Source organism: Trachypithecus francoisi, unplaced genomic scaffold (assembly GCF_009764315.1).
Source record: "Trachypithecus francoisi isolate TF-2019V2 unplaced genomic scaffold, Tfra_2.0 Lachesis_group6, whole genome shotgun sequence".
Classification (NCBI taxonomy): domain Eukaryota; kingdom Metazoa; phylum Chordata; class Mammalia; order Primates; family Cercopithecidae; genus Trachypithecus; species Trachypithecus francoisi.
This window is the reverse complement of record NW_022681471.1, coordinates 1,849,892-1,868,395: the sequence shown is the minus strand read 5'-3', so window position 1 is coordinate 1,868,395 and position 18,504 is coordinate 1,849,892. Positions and strand designations below refer to the sequence as shown.

Below are 18,504 nucleotides of genomic sequence, written 5' to 3'. Positions count from 1 at the left end.
ACTAAAATAATAATTTTGAAATGAAAGAATTTGCTTCACATCCTCTCTGAGTCCAGGATAGCTACTCAATTTCCCTGAGCCTGCATTTGGTTACAGCAAGTAAATTCCACCCTCAACCCCCAGCTCTCCATACACTTGTTTTTCAATAATCAGAAAAGAAAAATTGGAGACAATAATAATATTACTGCTATTAACAATAGAAAGACCTGTTGAACATGGACCATGCATGTGCCAGATACTGTGCTGAGCTCTTGACTTGCATTGTCTCATATCATCCTCATGACAACCTTACACAGTACTTATTATTATCTTTGTTTTGTAGATGAGAGAATAAAGTTCTAGGAGGTTAACAGGAACTTTCCCAGATCTCACAGATAGACAGTGGTAGAGCCAGGACTGAAAACCCCAGTCTATGTGTATCCAGAGCTGATGTTCTCAACCTGAGAACTCCGCTGCCCGCAGTGGCAGCCGATACAACTTCCTCAACCCTTGCCTGCCATTGTCTTGTGCAGGTTGCTATCACAACTACTCAAGTATTTTTAATTCTGTCACCCTCTATTGGCTGGTACCATAAGCCTCAGCTGATGGCTTTCAAAAGAAGAGCTCTTGTAATAAAAATGATGACTCTTTTTTCAGCTGGCAGAACTCAGAGTTAGGAATCAAGGACCCGAATAGTACACATCATTGCCATGGTTAGTGGATGCTAATGTCTGCATGCATGTCCCTATAAATTGGTTATTGCCCATACACCAAGGAAAGCTCAGTGGTTTCTATTTTTTGGAAGTAAACTCTTTTTGTCCTTCAGTAAAAATACAAAAGGCCTAATCTGTTTGCAGGGAATGATAGCATCACATAGAAAGCACTGGCACTCTGGCAGCTGGAAAGCGTTTCCTTTTGAATTGTACCTGAGGTGCACTTACGTTCCTTTCAGGATCGGAGACTATTACCTCTGCCTCCTGGTGAGAGGTTGACTGATGATTCCCACAAAGGATTTTGGAAACAGGTTTCCCTCATGGGCATCCCTGCCAACCCACTGGAACATCTGTCTATGAATAATTCTTTTCTTTCTGACCAAAGCAGAGAATATTTTCAGAGAAGGAGTAGAAATGAGTTTAAATAACTAGACTGCAGCTGGTTTGTATCTGGCTATTTAGGTCATTTGAATATTATGGATAGTGGGTGTGTGCAGGTGTGTGTGTATGAGTGTGTGTATTTGTATATGTGTGAACAGTCACTTGACATCCAAAGCTTTTAGTTGTAGTCTCTGTACTGAGGGTTCTCTTGAATCCTTCCCAAGTGTGAAAATCATTCTTGCTGCTGTTTCTCAATCTGCAGCCTGAACCACCCTCAACCAACAAGTGGCAACTGGATAAATGGCTTAACAAAGTGACATCCCAGAACAAGTCTTTTATTTGTAGCCAAAATGAAACACCCATGGAGACTATTTCTCTGCCTCCTCCAATCATCCAACCAATGGAAGTCCAGATGAAAGTGAAGACGAATGCCAGTCAGGTCCCAGCTGAACCCAAAGAAAGGCCTCTCCTCAGCCTCATTAGGGAGAAAGTCCGTCCACGGCCCACTCAGAAAATTCCAGAAACAAAGGCTTTGAAGCATAAGTTGTCAACAAGTAGTGAGACAGTGGCTCAAAGGACAATTGGGAAAAAACAGCCCAAAAAGGTTGAGAAGAACACCAGCATTGACGAGTTTACCTGGCCCAAACCAAACATTACCAGCAGCACTCCCAAAGAAAAAGAAAGCGTGGAGCTTCCTGACCCACCAAGAGGCCGCAGCAAAGCCACTGCCCACAAACCAGCCCCTAGGAAAGAACCAAGACCTAACATCCCCTTGGCCACCGAGAAGAAGAAGTACCGAGGGCCTGGCAAGATTGTGCCAAAATCTCGGGAATTCATTGAAACAGATTCATCTACATCTGACTCCAACACAGATCAGGAAGAGACCCTGCAAATCAAAGTCCTGCCTCCATGCATTATTTCTGGAGGTAATACTGCCAAATCCAAGGAAATCTGTGGTGCCAGTCTGACCCTCAGCACCTTAATGAGTAGCAGTGGCAGCAACAACAACTTATCCATCAGTAATGAAGAGCCAACATTTTCACCCATTCCTGTCATGCAAACTGAAATACTGTCCCCTCTGCGAGATCATGAGAACCTGAAAAACCTGTGGGTGAAGATTGACCTTGACTTACTCTCTAGAGTACCTGGCCACAACTCACTCCATGCAGCACCTGCCAAGCCAGACCACAAGGAGAATGCCACAAAACCCAAGCGTCAGACAGCTGTCACAGCTGTGGAGAAACCAGCCCCTAAGGGCAAGCGTAAGCACAAGGTAAGCTGTCCAAAGTGGCCTGCCAAGTGCTTATGAGCAGTGTTTGTTTGTTGTCTAACTTGATCTTGAGCCTCATTTTCAAGGAAGCCAATGGCAGTGCATTGCAGATTTTGGTAAAGGTGATGATGCTTTCTGTGGGAAATGCAGTATTTGACATGACCAGAGAGGAAAAACTAGGAATGATCTGTAGCCAGTGGCAAGAGTGTCCATTATGGCATATGAGGACTTATGATGCATAGGAAAGAAAAATACACAAGTGCCCTCAATGTCCAAATGCATCTTCTGGGGCTTCTTCATTTCTCTGGACAAACATTAGCATCTCCACAGCCCAGTTATACTCTGAGCCTCCTGGGTCCTACCAACCACATGTTCTGCCCAGCCTGCTGGGATCACTGACCTATGTGGTAGGCTTGACTTGGGAAAATCTTACCTGCAGGAGGTTAGAGCTGAATTCCAAGGCTATAAAGAATACTCATAAGGTGAAATCCAGAGTGGCCCTTTTCATTTGAACTACATCTAGAGAAATGGTTTGGTATCCAATACGCTCATTCTGTTGTATCTCCACATCTCAGGGTAGGATTTTTTTTAGAGTGATGTTATCTCATGATGATATTCAGGTAATCTTATTTCTGTCCCAGTGCTGTCACAGTGGCTAGAAAGGAGGTTCTCAGTCCTTTCTTCATTTATTCTGTCCCTTTCCAGGAAAGACTTAAGATTCCTCATTGAGCTGCAGCCCCCACTGTGGCCAGGCCATCCTACTGACTAGGATGCTGCAAGAATGATTGCAGTCATCATTCAGATTGACTTTATAAGTTCCAAAACAGAGGGTATTCTCTCTGAGTTGCATACCGACATACCTAATGAGATTACAGTTTGAGCATCCCAAATCTGAAAATCCAAAATCCAAAATGCTCCAAATCTGAAACATTTTGAGCACTGACAAGACATTCAGGAGAAATAAATGTTCACTGCAGCATTTTCCGATTTTGGATTTTTGAATTTGAGATGCTCAACTGGTAAGTTTAATGCAAATATTCCAAAATTCAAAAATATTCAAAATCTGAAACACTTCTGGTCCCAACTATTCTGGATAATGGCTACTCAACCTATATTACAAAATAGGGACCAAGAAGTCAAAGGCCTTTGCCCTACCACTGATTCTCCACACTTAGTGATGATGACAGTACAACCACAGCTGACAATGTACCTTCAAAACAGCACATGCAAAAGTCCAAAGGTGTGCTTTGAACGTGGTTCATTTCCTTGCATGGTGCTCATTGTGTAAGCAACCTTTATATGTCAGCCACGATCCCCATGCTGCTTGGACAGGATTTATGTTACATTCAAGTTACAATATCAGTTTCTAAACCACTCATTTGTGGAGGCATTGTTGATGGGAGAAGTGTCCAAAATTTGTATTAATAGATTCTCTTTACTTTTGTCGTGAGATTCCCATGCCACTCAGTCTTTACACAGAGGTTCAGATCACACAGTTCCACTCTTCCAAATGCCAACTTCTTGGTAGGACTAGGCTAGGCAGGTTGATTGCTTTTCTGTCTGATCAAAGGTGCACATTTAACTCTCCTACCTAATCTAGAAGTTAAAATAAAAGCGAACTATGTATCTTGCTCATGTTTTTAGTGTATAAAATATGGTTATCTGAATGATGCCATGCATTTCAAGCTGTGTGTATTTTTTCCTTGTTAAAGCCAACAGAAGTTGCAGAGAAGATCCCTGAGAAGAAGCAGCGCCTGGAGGAGGCCACAACTATCTGCTTGCTCCCCCCTTGCATCTCACCAGCCCCACCCCACAAGCCTCCCAACACTAGAGAGTGAGTTTGCCCTGTCTCTGTATGATGGCTTGGTATGATTGTTCAGACTCCTAAGAAATCCTGATTGAACCTGTTTGGGGGATCTTGACCCAGAATACTTTAAGGTAAAAAACAGGAGTCTCTCAGTCAAGGCCTGACAGCTGTCCCTGGCCACTGGTCTAACAAGGGTGTGATGAGGGGTGGAACATAGGCTGCCAGAATTGGGGTGACTCCATGAGCTTTTAGCAACATTTCTTTACTGTAATTCAGATTTATCACTAAAATTAGTCAAAATGAACTTTTAGCACTCAGTGAAGGGTAAAAGGAAGTAAATAAATTAACAAGAAGCATCAAGAGAAGCCCTATCACTTTCACCAGATCACTTGCTTCTACCCAACGTTCAGTTCTGATGGTGATTACCCAATTTCCCTGGAAAAGCAACTCCTTGATCTTGACAGAATGAGGCAGCTGCTTCCTCTTTGATGTCATTACTTAACATTGATATGAATCTTGAGGACCAGTAGCTATGTCCGGAATTCCACAGAAGCCAAGGGAATGAAAACATAAAATGCCGGCTTTTCCTGACACAGAACCATCCCAGGACGAGGGCCACTCCCAGACAGCTCATCTCTCTGGCCTCCCCCAAACATGTCATTGCAAGGAGCTGGCACCCCTTTTTCCTTCTCTCTTGTGTGGAAGGTTCCAGTGTCCATCAGGAGGCCTCCTGGCACCTCCTCACTCAAACAGCTTGAGTCTTCTCCAGAGAAGTCCTGCCTTCTGTTTCTGCCAAGCATTGTGACCAAGTTTTTTCTGTCTTATAAATATCACTTAACTAACAATCATGTCAGCTACTTGAACCATTCTGTCTGAGTAATTATTGCCATAAATTCATTCAACGTTAGAGATTACTTCCATCAAAGCCCAGTTTTGGAGCCTATTAGCAGCCCAGAGCAGAGAGGCAATCTGGCTAACTGCTGCTAACAATTGATTTCACAGATTACACTTTAACATCAGTGATATGGCATCAATCTGCTACAGATAAGATGTTGGAAATAAGTTATCAGCTTACATTTGTCTGGATCTTTGTTGTTTTGAGATGAAAGGAAAGAAAAGATCAATTACCACTAGATCTGGTTTAACTAATGAGGAGATTTGGGTCCTGGGCTGCTCTCTCCCTGAGGATCAGTAGTTATTGGTGAGGTGCGTCTGTATTCTCTGATATAACTTTGCTCTGAAACATCCCTTCACATACATACTTGAAGTTCTCAGAACTAGAAACCCTTCCAGTGGAGCAAGCTGACCCCTTCACCTCAGGGTGGATCAGGCATGTGAGGAGGCATGCTCCCCTGATGGTCAGTCATGGTCATTCCAGAGCCCTCCTCCATTGTTTGCAAGGAAGAAGTACTAAAATGGCATAGCTGTGGTGGCATTGCTTCCTCAGTTTCCAGGCTTGGACCAATTTGGGCCATCCTTCAGTCTTGCCACAACCTTCAGTCCCCACTGCTACATTCTCTAGGTGACCCAGTGGCCTGTCACTTTCCCCATCTTATAAAAGAGAGATGACCAAGTATTACATAAAGATCTAGTCATTTGAGTTGCTTCTTACCAAATGTCATGCTCAGGGTTGGGGTCCAGCCCCAGCTGAGGTCTGAGGCGAGTGTGTGGATATGGGGCAGGGAGCTGGAAGAACACTCAAAAGACAGCAGGTAAATGAGACATAGCTTTATTCAGCAGCTCCTTCACAGGGTGAGTGTTACATTTACACATTACACAAACAATAGTGGCTGAGAGCCAGGTGGTGAGCTTCTCTATGTTACGTCTTCATGGCTATGATTATATAAGACGTGGGACTGTGTGCTTGTGCCCCAATCCACTGAGTCATCTAGGCTGTTTACTTCAGCCTATGCCTGCTGCCCTATGCCTGCTTGGCTGTAGCACAGCCATGTTTCTTACACCAAATGGTGTCTTTAATTCACTATCTTTACAATGTCTCTGCTTTTCTAGTAGGTAGGAAAGCAGTGTTTCCCTTGTAGCATTTATCGTTCAGAAAGAGCCTCAATCAGTTTCTTATGCCCATCAAACAGATGAGTTTTCTCTGGAAAACTTTCTGGAGTTGAGGAAGAATAAAGCAATAACTGACCTCTTAGCGGTCTCCTCCTGGGAATCCTCTCCTCAAGCTTTGCTTCTTTGTACCTTATTAACCTTTCAAACAAAATGGGAGACAACATTCACTTGTCTAAATGACTATTCTAAACCTAACAAAGATTCCACACCAGACTATGACAGCTATAGTTCTCCATAGTTCAACAGAAGGACCCTCCTGGACCTCCCCTTCTTTTTTAGAGCTGGTACCTTCAGCAGGCCCTCTAAGAATTGAGTGCAGGTGGTGATGCTCTTCTTTTCTCTACTGTTCTCCTCTGGCCTATTGGAAGAGGTACCCAAAGACGCAAAAGCTGTTTTTGTAGTTGGAAGTCGTAACAATGACTGAGTGGTCTCTAGAAAATGCTCCCTGGGTATCTTTCACCAAAGAAGTCTTTAAAGACCCCATGGTGCCACATCACGACCAGGCAGATGTAAAAGGGCCAGGTCACGGGCGCTCACTGTACAGAATGCAATGAATCCCCGCTGGTTGGTTTAGTGGCAGACAGGCAGGCATTGAATGACTGTAGTTGCGAATGGCAAAGTAACTGCCTCTCAGAAGTAGCTCTTTCCCTTGCAGCCCCCAGTTTCTTCTCAGGCAGCTCAAGTAGTTGGGGAGTAGTTACAGCTAATGAGCCACCATTCACCTCCTGTAGATGCCACAGCCATACTTGACATCCACACATATAAATTCCCAAAGGCCTGGTGCCTTTGTAATTATTACACTTAATGTGATCTGCTATTTGTGGAGCTTCCTCATGGACAAGAATCTTGATGCATATGTTCACCATCATTTTAATCAGGCATCACTAGTATTTTAAAATGGTTATATATGTCAAAGCAATTTTTAAAATCCATTGGAAAGTATTTTTAATTAATTTTAATCAATTGAGGTAATGACAGAAACAGTTGTGTTTTTTCAGTTTCACTACACAACAAAAATTAACATAGGGCCACATTTATGAAACAAAAGATGGAGAAGATGACACATATTACAACTGGCAAATTTGTGCAACACAGTGGAAGTGGGCCAAGGAGTCTGCATTGACTTCTATTTCAGGGAATCAGACCACTTGAATGCTTGTTCATCTTTGATTTGTTGTTTTGAGATACTGTAAATCTATATTTCTAAACACTGACTGAAATTGACCAAGAGGAAAACATAAATTCTTGTTGACTTAATTTGCTATTGAAAATTGTAGTCAATAATCATGAAAAGTAAATAGCTGCACAGTGCAATATTAGTTGTCTAAGAAAAGATTAAAATTCAAGTAATCTTCATTGATTTGTCTAAGACAGTAACTAAAATGAAAACCCATGACCCAATTACCGTGTTAAGCAGCTAGCATAAGGTTTCACTTGTACTGTTTTATTTGAAGTCTCAGACTATTTGATGGTGCCCATTTAATGGGCAGATAAATCAGTTTGAAAGCACGGGAGTACTTTTAAAATTGCAGATGTCTAATGTGAATATGACGAAATAATATTTTTAAATGGAGTTTTGTAAAGTGGAGTACATCAGTACTTCAGTATAACAATTTAAGGTCAGAGGCTCATTATGCTTGGCGTTGGAGTAGAACATTCTGTATATACAATTTGCATTGTATGTCACAAAACTATTTAGTGCATTATTTATTTCTAAGTAATGCATAAGCATAATATTTCTTAAGAAGATATTCTTCCACTGATTGTTTATTGTGCCATTTATTGCATGATTGTGCAGTTAAGTCCTAGGGCAAAATAAATAGGAACCATCCTGGAAAATGATGGGATTAAAGTCTTCATTGTATTTTCCATAAAAATCTAATTAACAGTAAGCTTGAAAAGTTTAAAATATCCTACTGTAGCACACTCCATTAGACATTTACATTTGTCATGGAGTTCTGCTGCAAAGACATGAATTTATTCTTGGATACATATGTATACATATATCTATATTTATATAGAGAGATATCTGTATTTATATAGATATCTATATCCATGTCTACATGCATTTTTATATATACTCTTCACCATAGGTAGAGGGATAGCAATTAAAATATGACTTCAGCTGACAGTACTAGCATCATGGGGAAAATCAGAATAAAGAAAGAGAAGACTTTATGACACCCTACACTTCTTGTTTTCCACAGAAATATTTCATCCAGGAGAGCAAATAGAAGAAAGGAAGAGAAACTATTTCCTCCTCCACTTTCCCCACTGCCAGAGGACCCTCCACGCCGCAGAAATGTCAGTGGCAATAATGGTCCCTTTAGTCAAGACAAAAGCAGCTCTGTGACTGGACAAATCACATCTACCAAACCTAAGAGAACTGAAGGCAAATTCTGTGCTACTTTCAAAGGGATATCGGTAATGTAAGCATCTTGGAAGAAATACTGTAACTGTCAGATAGAAACAAGTTAACCCAGCTCATCTAACTTGATCATTTGGGGATGTTACAGGAGGAAGGGAGGAAGACGCAGTGAAAAAGTATGAGAGGCCTGTGTATACAAACACACAAACTCTCCATTATTTCTCTTCGTATAGTGCCTAGTATATTGTCACAAATAATTAGGAATTATAAATGCTACAGGTGTTATGATGACACCGATAATGCTTAAAAGAATCTGCAAAGTCATTTCCACAAGGGCTAAAATCTACTGGGTAAACATGATAAATATATGAATATTGCTCCTAGAAATATATCATCCTTCTTAGGGAAATCATTAGGCTTCTCTGATAGCAGTGAGCAACCAGTGCCTCTTCTTAGGCCATTCCTTCTTTCTATTAATGGTTTGAAATCTGGGAGACTTTGTGGTATAATTTTTGCCTTACCCTGTGAGTTAAGACACTTAACTCTCAACTTGCATAGTGCTAGCACTGCAACAAATTTGCTCTATGACTCTGGGCCAATCAGGAAACATCTCTGAGATAATAACATGAGTGGATTTGACTAGATGATCTATAAAGCTTCTTCTAGCTCCAAAAACGTTTGCAATTTTGTGCTCGCAGAGTCTTCTCTATTCCATCTAGGCATGAAGTCCTGTTTATTGACTCAACGGGTGAGTAAGTACGGAGAGATAACATTTCTATATAACTTACATGATCATGGCTGAATTCAGCCATTTCCAGTCAGATGTGCCAGGACTGACATAAATGCCAGGGTTCTTGCCACACATCTTGGCCATAGAGACAAATGACACTGTCTTGGGCTGGCCTAACTGTTTGGTCTAGGCCAATCTGACTGTGGCAGTGGAGACATGGAGCTGGCTTACAAGTTTTTTACGGCTCTGTTTCCTTTAAAATGTTTAGGTTGAGAAAAATATTTGTTTTCTTCGTATCCATCATAGCAATTTGTAGATGCATAGGTTCTCAGCACATTTATATCAGTGAGATCTGGGTGGTAATAATTAGTTCATGTTCAGAAGGTCCAGGATCAACTGTAAAAGATCCACATAAACCCTGTTGACTATGGCAAGTGTCCGTGCATATGTGCATGCATGCACTCAGCAAACACTGACGGCACTGGGCTGTGGGGTGGAGGGACAGTATCATAAATCAGAGATAGCTCCAGTGTTCAAAGAGCTCTCAGTCTAAAGTGAGCAATGAGACATGTGCTCAAAGGACTAGAATGTAAAATAGCTGGTGATTGGTGTCTTAGGGCAGGGATAGAGACAGGTCTCTAAATGGTCCAAGGAGGATTAAAGCACTTCTGGCTGTAGGCATAAGGTAGTTTTCCTGGTGGAGGAGGCGTTTCCTGAGTTGGTCCTTAATAGATGAGTAGGGTTTAAAAATGAAGGGAAGTGGATGAAGAAGATGTGGTCTATCCACAAAAATGGAAAAGGGGGGAAATCCTGTCATATGCTACAACATGGATGAACCTTGAAGACATTATGCTAAGTGAAATAAGCCAGACACCACAGGCCAAGACCATATGATTCCATTGACGCGAGTTCCCCAGAGTAGTTAAATTCATAGAGACAGAAAGTAGAATGGGGGTTGCAAGGGTCTAAGGCAAAGGGTAAATGGGGAGATACTGTTTAATGGGTACAGAGTTTCAGTTTTGCAAAATGGAAAGAGTTCTGGAGATTGGTTGCACAACAGTGTGAATATACTTAACATGACTGAACTGTACACTTAAGAATGGTTAAGATGATAAATTTTATTATATGTGTATTTTACAATTTAAAAATTTTCAAAATGCAACGAAAATAATAAGTTGAATAAATTATCACAAGGTGGTAAAAAAAAAAAAAAAAAAGAGAAATGAATGGAAGGCTTTTTGAAATCCAAAACTTCACATGTCTCAAATCAGGAAAGTGAAAAAAGCAAGGGCATGTTCAGTTCGGTTGAAACTAAGGTTCATGGAAGGGAACAGTCACTGATTGCACAGAAAGCTGCAGCCAAATCAGGTAGGGCCTTGAATGCCAGCAAAGGAGCTTCAACCTTGAGTTTGTATTTGAGTGCAGGGCAGGGAAATGCTAGGAAATTTGTTCAGGAAGCGCAAGCTAGCAGATAGCAGAATGAGGGTGGAGGCAGAAGCTAGCTCAAGGGCTGGGAGTCCAGACAGGAGACTCTTTGTTAGTCTCAGTGAGAAGCCGTGAGGGCCTGCATTTTGAGGCTTTGAGGGAGAAAGGGACAAATTCGAGAGATATTGGAGAGGTACAATTAATAGGAGTAATTAACTGCAATTAACTGTTAATTAAAGATGAAACAGAGCAGTGGTTTTCAAAAAGAGTTTTAGGAGCATTATCATTGTTCAAAATGAAATAATTTACAGAACTTCAATATATAAAGCTGATTAAAGCAGAGCAGCTCAGGTGAAAGGAAAGGTGGGGAGTCTCTACCTTGCCAGTTTCAGTGCCCCTAGCCCAGATACTACTGCAGTTCCCTGTGTAACTGCCAAACTCAGTTTGGAAGCTCTATTGACATTGAGAAATTCAGCTTTGATAACAGGGAAGACCATCCTGCCATTAACAGAAACAGAAAACTGGTTTGATTAGTGATTTGGTTTGCCAAAAATTGAGGTGCTAATGGCCATGTTGGTGGAATTGTCCTAAGATGGTCACTGTAGGCTGGAGCTTTGGAGATTGGGTAAGATTGAGGTTTCCATTTGGGTGTTACCTACTTATTGTTGAATCTGTGCCAACAACACACAAGATTGACAGATCATATCAAGAAAGAAGAGATCTGCAGAGTGAACTTTGGGGAACACCAACCTTAGAGAGATACCAATTCAGAAGAGCAGAAGGAAGAGGAGGCACCGTGGGAAGTATGGTCAGAGAGAGAACAGTCAGGAGAGTCCTACAGTTGCTGGGGGCGGGAGGGCAGAGTCGGCCACTTGAACACAGAAGGTGGTCTTGTGATACCACACTGTCACATAATTACAAATCTTACCACCTCCTTTCCCCATCCTCTCTATAGCAATGACAGTTCAAAGCAAAGCCCTTGTAAGTATTTTACCCATTTGATTTTGGACCTGGTAGAAATGAGGCTTCACCATCCCAAGATTTCAAAACAAAATAGAGACAAACTCACATTTCATTTAGCTAGAAACCAATCAAGCGCCTCACATGAACAAAAGGGCTGATTCAACCTCAGTTCAGCCAGGGCAGGGATGATTAGAGTACAATTTCCTGGTATTTTGCTGGACTGTATCCGGTATTTTGCAGAGTGACCTGAGGACGTTACTTACCCTAGAGAAAGCTTCTGGGTTGGCTCCCTTATCAAAAATACCCACATCAGGGTCAAGGGATTTATTTAATATCTCTATCTCTCCCTCTCTTCGTCCATGCATCTCTTCCTTTCTCCCTCCCTCCTCCTCTCTCCTCTCTATATTCTTCCTTCCCTTCTCCCTCACATTTACCACTGGATTTAGACCTTTGCCGTGGCTGTCTTAATGGGATGGTGGAACTATGTAATCGCAGCACCCGATTAGCTTGATGTTTGGTGTCATCATAGAATAAAAGCTGGTGATTCATGGTGTTCATAAAATATCCAGGGTCACCTATTTATCCTCAAGCTGTGTGCATTGTTTTCTTTTTCTGTTTCTTTTCTTTTTTTGCCTTCTTTCTTAACGTGCTTGACATTCAAAGCATTTATGACAAGATGTTTTAAAAAGCTGGACCTAATGGAAACTATTTGTACTCCTTTTTCCCAGGATGGAGACACTCCAAAAAAGGCATCCTCTGCCACCGTCACTGTCACCAATACTGCTATTGCCACTGCTACTGTCACTGCTACTGCCATTGTCACCACCACTGTTACAGCTACTGCCACCGCCACGGCCACCACCACAACTACTACCACTACCATTTCCACCATCACCTCTACCATCACTACTGGCCTCATGGATAGCAGTCACCTGGAGATGACATCCTGGGCGGCTCTGCCCCTTCTATCCAGCAGCAGCACTAATGTCCGGAGACCCAAGCTCACTTTTGATGACTCGTATGTTGTTCCAGATTATCATGGACAGTTTGGAGTAGTGAATGGGGGATGGGGGTAGCGTGGCTTTTTTAGTGCTATGCATGTGTCACCCCAAATAAGACCTCAGCATCAAATCCTATACCCTTAAAAGTACACCCCACCTGCTGCATACACACTCACCACTCTGTCCCCACCAAGAAATGTTTTTGTACCATTTTAATTATGCAGCATTGTTACTGTTCCAAAGGCAGGTGCAAAGGCAGGTTGTTTTGTCCTTTCCTATCCATGTCCTCACATATAACCAATACACAGATTTATAGCCAGGTTTTGTTTGATCTGTTTGGACAACTGTAATGGTTGGGGTTGGAGGATGTGGTTATTTATCCTAATGGGCCATTATGTACTTCAGATTTCATTTACAGTATTATTTCAAGGTTGGTTATGATATGAATGACAGCATTAGTCTGCCTTTTTCAAGGCATTATATGGGAATAAATTTATAGCAGAAAAGGTTTGATGATTCAGTCTTTTAATGAAAAGATGAAGCATTGGTTTCTGAAAGAGCTTGTTTTGTTTATTTAGGGTCCACAATGCTGATTATTACATGCAAGAAGCTAAGAAGCTGAAGCACAAAGCTGATGCACTGGTAGGTTCCCTTTTTCTCATTGCTTTGTTCCCATTAAGGATTTATGTTTCAAAAGCAAACAAAGAAAGCACTTTTCCAAACAAATTTTCAGTAGCACAGCCCACACCTGCCTGTCAACACATTGCTGCCCTGACACAGGGAGATTTGAGCTGGTGAATTACTTAGCTCTGTAATTTCCAAAGTTCTCAGGGCTTGGTTATCATGTCATTTGTTTTCCCACTGTTCTTCCCCTTGCCCCAACTTCAGAAGCTCAATGGCATATACCATAGTCATTATCTTTCAAGTGAATTTGAAATGACTTATGAAACTTCCCTGGAAATGATGCGCTTTTTGGGTCCAGTAAGCCAGAAGTCATGTGAGAATGTGAGAGTTGTTTAGAGCTGTCTAAATGGCCTCAAAAATTGGCTTTGGGAAAACTAGGCCTGAGGAAAAACTCAGCTCCTTGCTGCATTTGATGACATGTTTTCAGAGTGAGCCCCACAGTTAGGCTGGGGCCCCAAGCAGAGAAAAGAAATGCTGTCATCTGAATTTCTCAAGATACTTTACCCAGCTGCCTCCAAAGGTTTTAGCCACCTAGATCAGTGATAAGCTCAACATTTTGAGTTGTTTGATTTGGTTGAGGCTCCTAACAGTGGGTCTCAACCACACATCACATGGGAAGCTTTAGAATAACTCTGATGCCTACCCCATATCCCAGACCAATGAAATAAGAATTTCTGGGACTGGGACCCAGGAATGAGTATTAAAGCTCCCCAGAAGATTCCCAAGTGCAGATATTTGAGAACCACTGTCCCAGGGAAGGCCCTAAATTCAGGCTTCTCACTTTGACTAAACCCCATTGGGTTAAAAAATAGCATCCTCAAACATTGCATTGTGTCCCGCTAGGACTTAGTTTTCCCAGTAGTGTTTTATATTGGGGATGCTGTGATGAAATACCATGACTAATATGTGGCCAACATCAACTGTCCATGGTCCTTACATCTGCCTTTTCCCTACTTTCTGTCATTTCCCTGCTGTGGTACAAATTGCTTAGTGTCTGCAGGTAACCTTTCTGTGGTGTAAATTGTTCCCTAGAAACAATTTTCCCCTGCTCCTGCAGACAAAAATGACAAGGCAGGCTGGGTGCTAACTCCATTGGAGATGCCAGGACAACTGTACCTGTGACCATTGTATCGGTGATGAGAGATTTGAAAGGCACTGGATGGCAATGCTGCTGCCTCAAAGACCAAAGGTTTTCTCTAAATGTCCTCAATTCTATGGCACTACAGAGCACTCAGGTGCTCCTAGGGTTTGCCATCTGTCAAAATTGGGGTTTGGGAGCATACACATGTTCCTTTGACAAGCTGTTACATGAGCTGATGAAGACTGGGATGTACACAGGAGACCATGTAAATGAAATGTTTGAGGAACTGAGAAAAATCAGTGCCATAGACATATATACATATAATTATGAACTAATAACACTACATTCCAAGGTTGTGTTTACATATATGTCTTTCAAGGGATCACATTTGGTCTAATCCATTTAGAGTATGCATTCCCAATTGGGGAGACACTGCCCCTATGGGGGCAAAAATTGGTTTTGGAGATGGGGTGAAAAAGTTTTAGTTATTGCAATGGGGTGTGACCCTCCAAGAGGCCACAGGGCATAAAGAGAGAATAAGTATATTTTTTGTATTAAAATTTCATTGGGGGTACGTGAAAAAATACAGTGATCCCTCTGTATCTATAGAGGATTGGTTCCAGGACCCCTTCGGACACCAAAATCCTCAGATGCTCAAGTCTCTGATATAAAATGGCAATTTGCATATAACCTGTTCACATCCTCTAATATACATTAAATCATCTCTAGATTACTTATAGTATCTAATACAATGCAATGCTATGTTAAGAGTTGTTATAATGAGTTGTTTAGGGAATGATGACAAGAAAAAGTCTGTATATGTTCAGTGCAAATGGAGCCATTCATTTTTTTCTGAATATTTTTGATTTAAGATTGGTTAAATCCATGGATGCAGAACCCACAGATAAAGAAGGCTGATGGTATCTTAAAAATTTCTTGGTGGTGGGGGGGTGATATTGAAAAAAAAGGTTGAGGAACACTTAGAGGAATGATATTTTTGCTAGGCTTATGTGTATATTAGCCTGGGAAGCACCCTTATAGTTTAAGCCACTCATTTTATGGATGGGGAAACAGTCCCAGGGGTGGGGCATAACTTGGCTATTAATTGGCACTATGGTCATGTAATTTTCTGTCTGGACATCAGCTACTCCTAGGGAAGAAGGGCTTTAGGCTAGGTGATCTTTACAGATCTCTCCAGCTATTGGGTTATGAATGAAAAGTCACTTTCAGAAATCAGGATCTAAGAACAATTTCCAAATGGGAGAGCCAGTGAAGCCAGATGACGTAAGGAAATTATCTTGTAAGGCAAAAGATAAAGGACCTGGTTTGCATATATGTATACAAGTTTTCACGAAATCAGCTTGAATTTTATTGAAACCGGTATTTCTCCACAGTAACTTACAGAAAGAAAACCACAGAATTCCTGCAGCTCATAAAAGCTGAAGAACATTTATTGTAAAAAGTCATTTACAATAAGAGATTCTGCAGGACCTGTAACTAATCATTTTATGGTTGTACTTAATCCTTTGCTAGAGACAGCTACTCTGCCATTTTGAGAATTGAAACTTTCACAGTTGCATAGAAAATATTTTGATAAAAGGTATACAAGAAAATTAAAATAGCTAAATCTGCATTATATTCCTTCTTTTACATAAAATACCATATTAGTGGAATTCTTACATCCTGCTATCAAAAATTGAAAATGTTAAATCCTGTTATAAAATACTCACTATAAAAGTGTCATATATAATATTCATTACACATAAAAAAGAAATCAGTATGTCTAAGTCAGTTTAATCATGACCATTATCAGAGCTAAAACCTTTGCAATAAAATTTTACTAAACTAAAATATTTAGTAGTACTATATTTTTTGGCTTTTTGACACACTATTTCAAACTATCATTTACAATGAAAGTGATGTGATTATTGTCAACAGTCATACTACAGCTTCCCATTTTTCATGACAATAGCATCAATTTGTTAATCTTCTCCTGAGAGTAAAGTTGATGTGCTCACAAAGAGTTCTAAAGCAAAAATGTATGTGTTCATTGTCCATGAGACTTATAAAAAGCAGCCCTTAGTTGCAAGTACTGTCTATAGGACACTACAATGATGGGATAGTTTAGTAAATTTCATGAATAGAAACTAGTTGAGGCAATGATTTGGATCAGGTCCAGCAAAAAGACAATAATAACAGCAACAACAATGCCAGGAACTACATATGACACCCTGCCTGCATTTTTCTCTTCTCAGCTAGCCTTGGTGTCATGACGATAGAACCTTAAGCTGGTAACTTCATTGTTAAGACCAATTCATACATTGTCTTCTGTATCAGGGTTTCTTAGCCTGGGCACTGCTGACATTTTGGGCCAGTTCATTCTCTATTGTGGGAGCTGTTTTGGGCATTGCAGAAGTTTATAAGCGTTCCTGGTCCCTGTTCACCAGATGCCCCCTCTCCCCAGGAGTGACAACTGAAAGTGTCTCCAGACATTGCCAAATGTTCCCTGTGGCAAGGGGGCAAAACTACCCCCGTTTCAAACCACTCTTTTATATGAAGGAGAAAACAGAGAGTATCATCTTGACGAGTCATCTTCCTGTTTCAGTTCGAGAAATTTGGCAAAGCTGTGAATTATGCTGATGCTGCCCTGTCCTTCACTGAATGTGGCAATGCCATGGAACGCGACCCTCTGGAAGCAAAGTCCCCGTACACCATGTACTCTGAGACTGTGGAGCTCCTCAGGTGAATGGCCTTTCTGCAATCATCTTCCTACACTCATTTCAGCTAGAATTAGAAGCTATGTTTTTAAAAATTTATCATTTCCACTTATTAATAACTTGTCCAAGCCATCCTCTTAGAAGTCATCATAATTAGTTCTTGCTATTTTATTAATATCATGGAAAATTTATAATTGATGGACATTGATTTTATAAATTATCTCCTCCAGAAGTTATAATGTGAGTGTTATAATTTTCAATATTCATAACATTAAAATGGAAATGTAGTGGGTAGAAATAAGTATCATCATTTTACCATTTAGCATTGACTTGTCTTTTCAAAGGTGCAGTTTTATAATTCAAAAAAAATGGTGCTCTCAGGATTTCTATTACAAACCATGTTTTCTAAGAATTTTTATCTTGGTTATTAAAAAGGGAGGGGGCACTGTTCCAACTCGGAGTTGGTGTTTAAGGCTGCAGGTGTGGAGTAGACTTTCTATGCGTCTGGAATTAGGGAAATAGATGAGGTGGTAGTAGGGGCTGGCGGTACAGATGAGAGGATGAGAATAGGAGAGGGGATATTAACTGCACACATTATTGGTTTCATTTATATTTTAAATGAAATTTTCTGGCTGTTGGTCTTGGTGGTGTAGAAATTCTGGGTTATCAAAAAATTCATAGAAGGAGAGGAAGAAGAGGTAGAAGAAGAAATAATCCATTCTGGTGTTATCCAGTGATTTGCAGATATTTATACAATAATTTAATCCACCCCTGAATAGTGAATAAGCACCATCGTTCAGTAGATGGACTAAATAATCACTTTTGATTGATTGAGTAAGCAGTTTTTTACCTGAAAAGTCCTTATGTCCAGTTCCATCTGGCTTGATTAATCAATCATGCCAGGACTGGTTTATACTATCTTGCTTGTATCTGCGTTAACTGTTACAAATCTGAGGATATTTGTACCTAAATCTTCAGACAAACATTGGACAGATTTAGTGTGTATATTTATTTTCCCAGTGACACATTCCAAAAGATAAAAAGAATTAAAAAAAAAAAAAAAAAAGCAACTCTGCTGACATAGAATCAGAAGTTTAGTTAGAGCCACAAAAGTAGGGTGATTATGGCCGGGCGCGGTGGCTCAAGCCTGTAATCCCAGCACTTTGGGAGGCCGAGATGGGCGGATCACGAGGTCAGGAGATCGAGACCATCCTGGCTAACACGGTGAAACCCCGTCTCTACTAAAAATACAAAAAACTAGCCGGGCGAGGTGGCGGCGCCTGTAGTCCCAGCTACTCGGGAGGCTGAGGCAGGA

The 18,504-nt window shown here is 40.9% G+C and overlaps 1 protein-coding gene across 1 annotated transcript in view; it reads left to right on the top strand.

Annotated features, from left to right (window-relative positions):
* AFF2 (AF4/FMR2 family member 2) overlaps positions 1-18,504 on the top strand; it is a 504,395-nt gene that overhangs the window by 465,293 nt on the left and 20,598 nt on the right. Inside the window, exons 10-15 of the mRNA XM_033200831.1 lie at positions 1,336-2,346; positions 4,056-4,177; positions 8,428-8,644; positions 12,435-12,724; positions 13,286-13,349; positions 17,078-17,214. Of these exons, the coding sequence (XP_033056722.1) occupies positions 1,336-2,346; positions 4,056-4,177; positions 8,428-8,644; positions 12,435-12,724; positions 13,286-13,349; positions 17,078-17,214 (1,841 nt within the window). The remainder of the gene's footprint in view (positions 1-1,335; positions 2,347-4,055; positions 4,178-8,427; positions 8,645-12,434; positions 12,725-13,285; positions 13,350-17,077; positions 17,215-18,504) is intronic.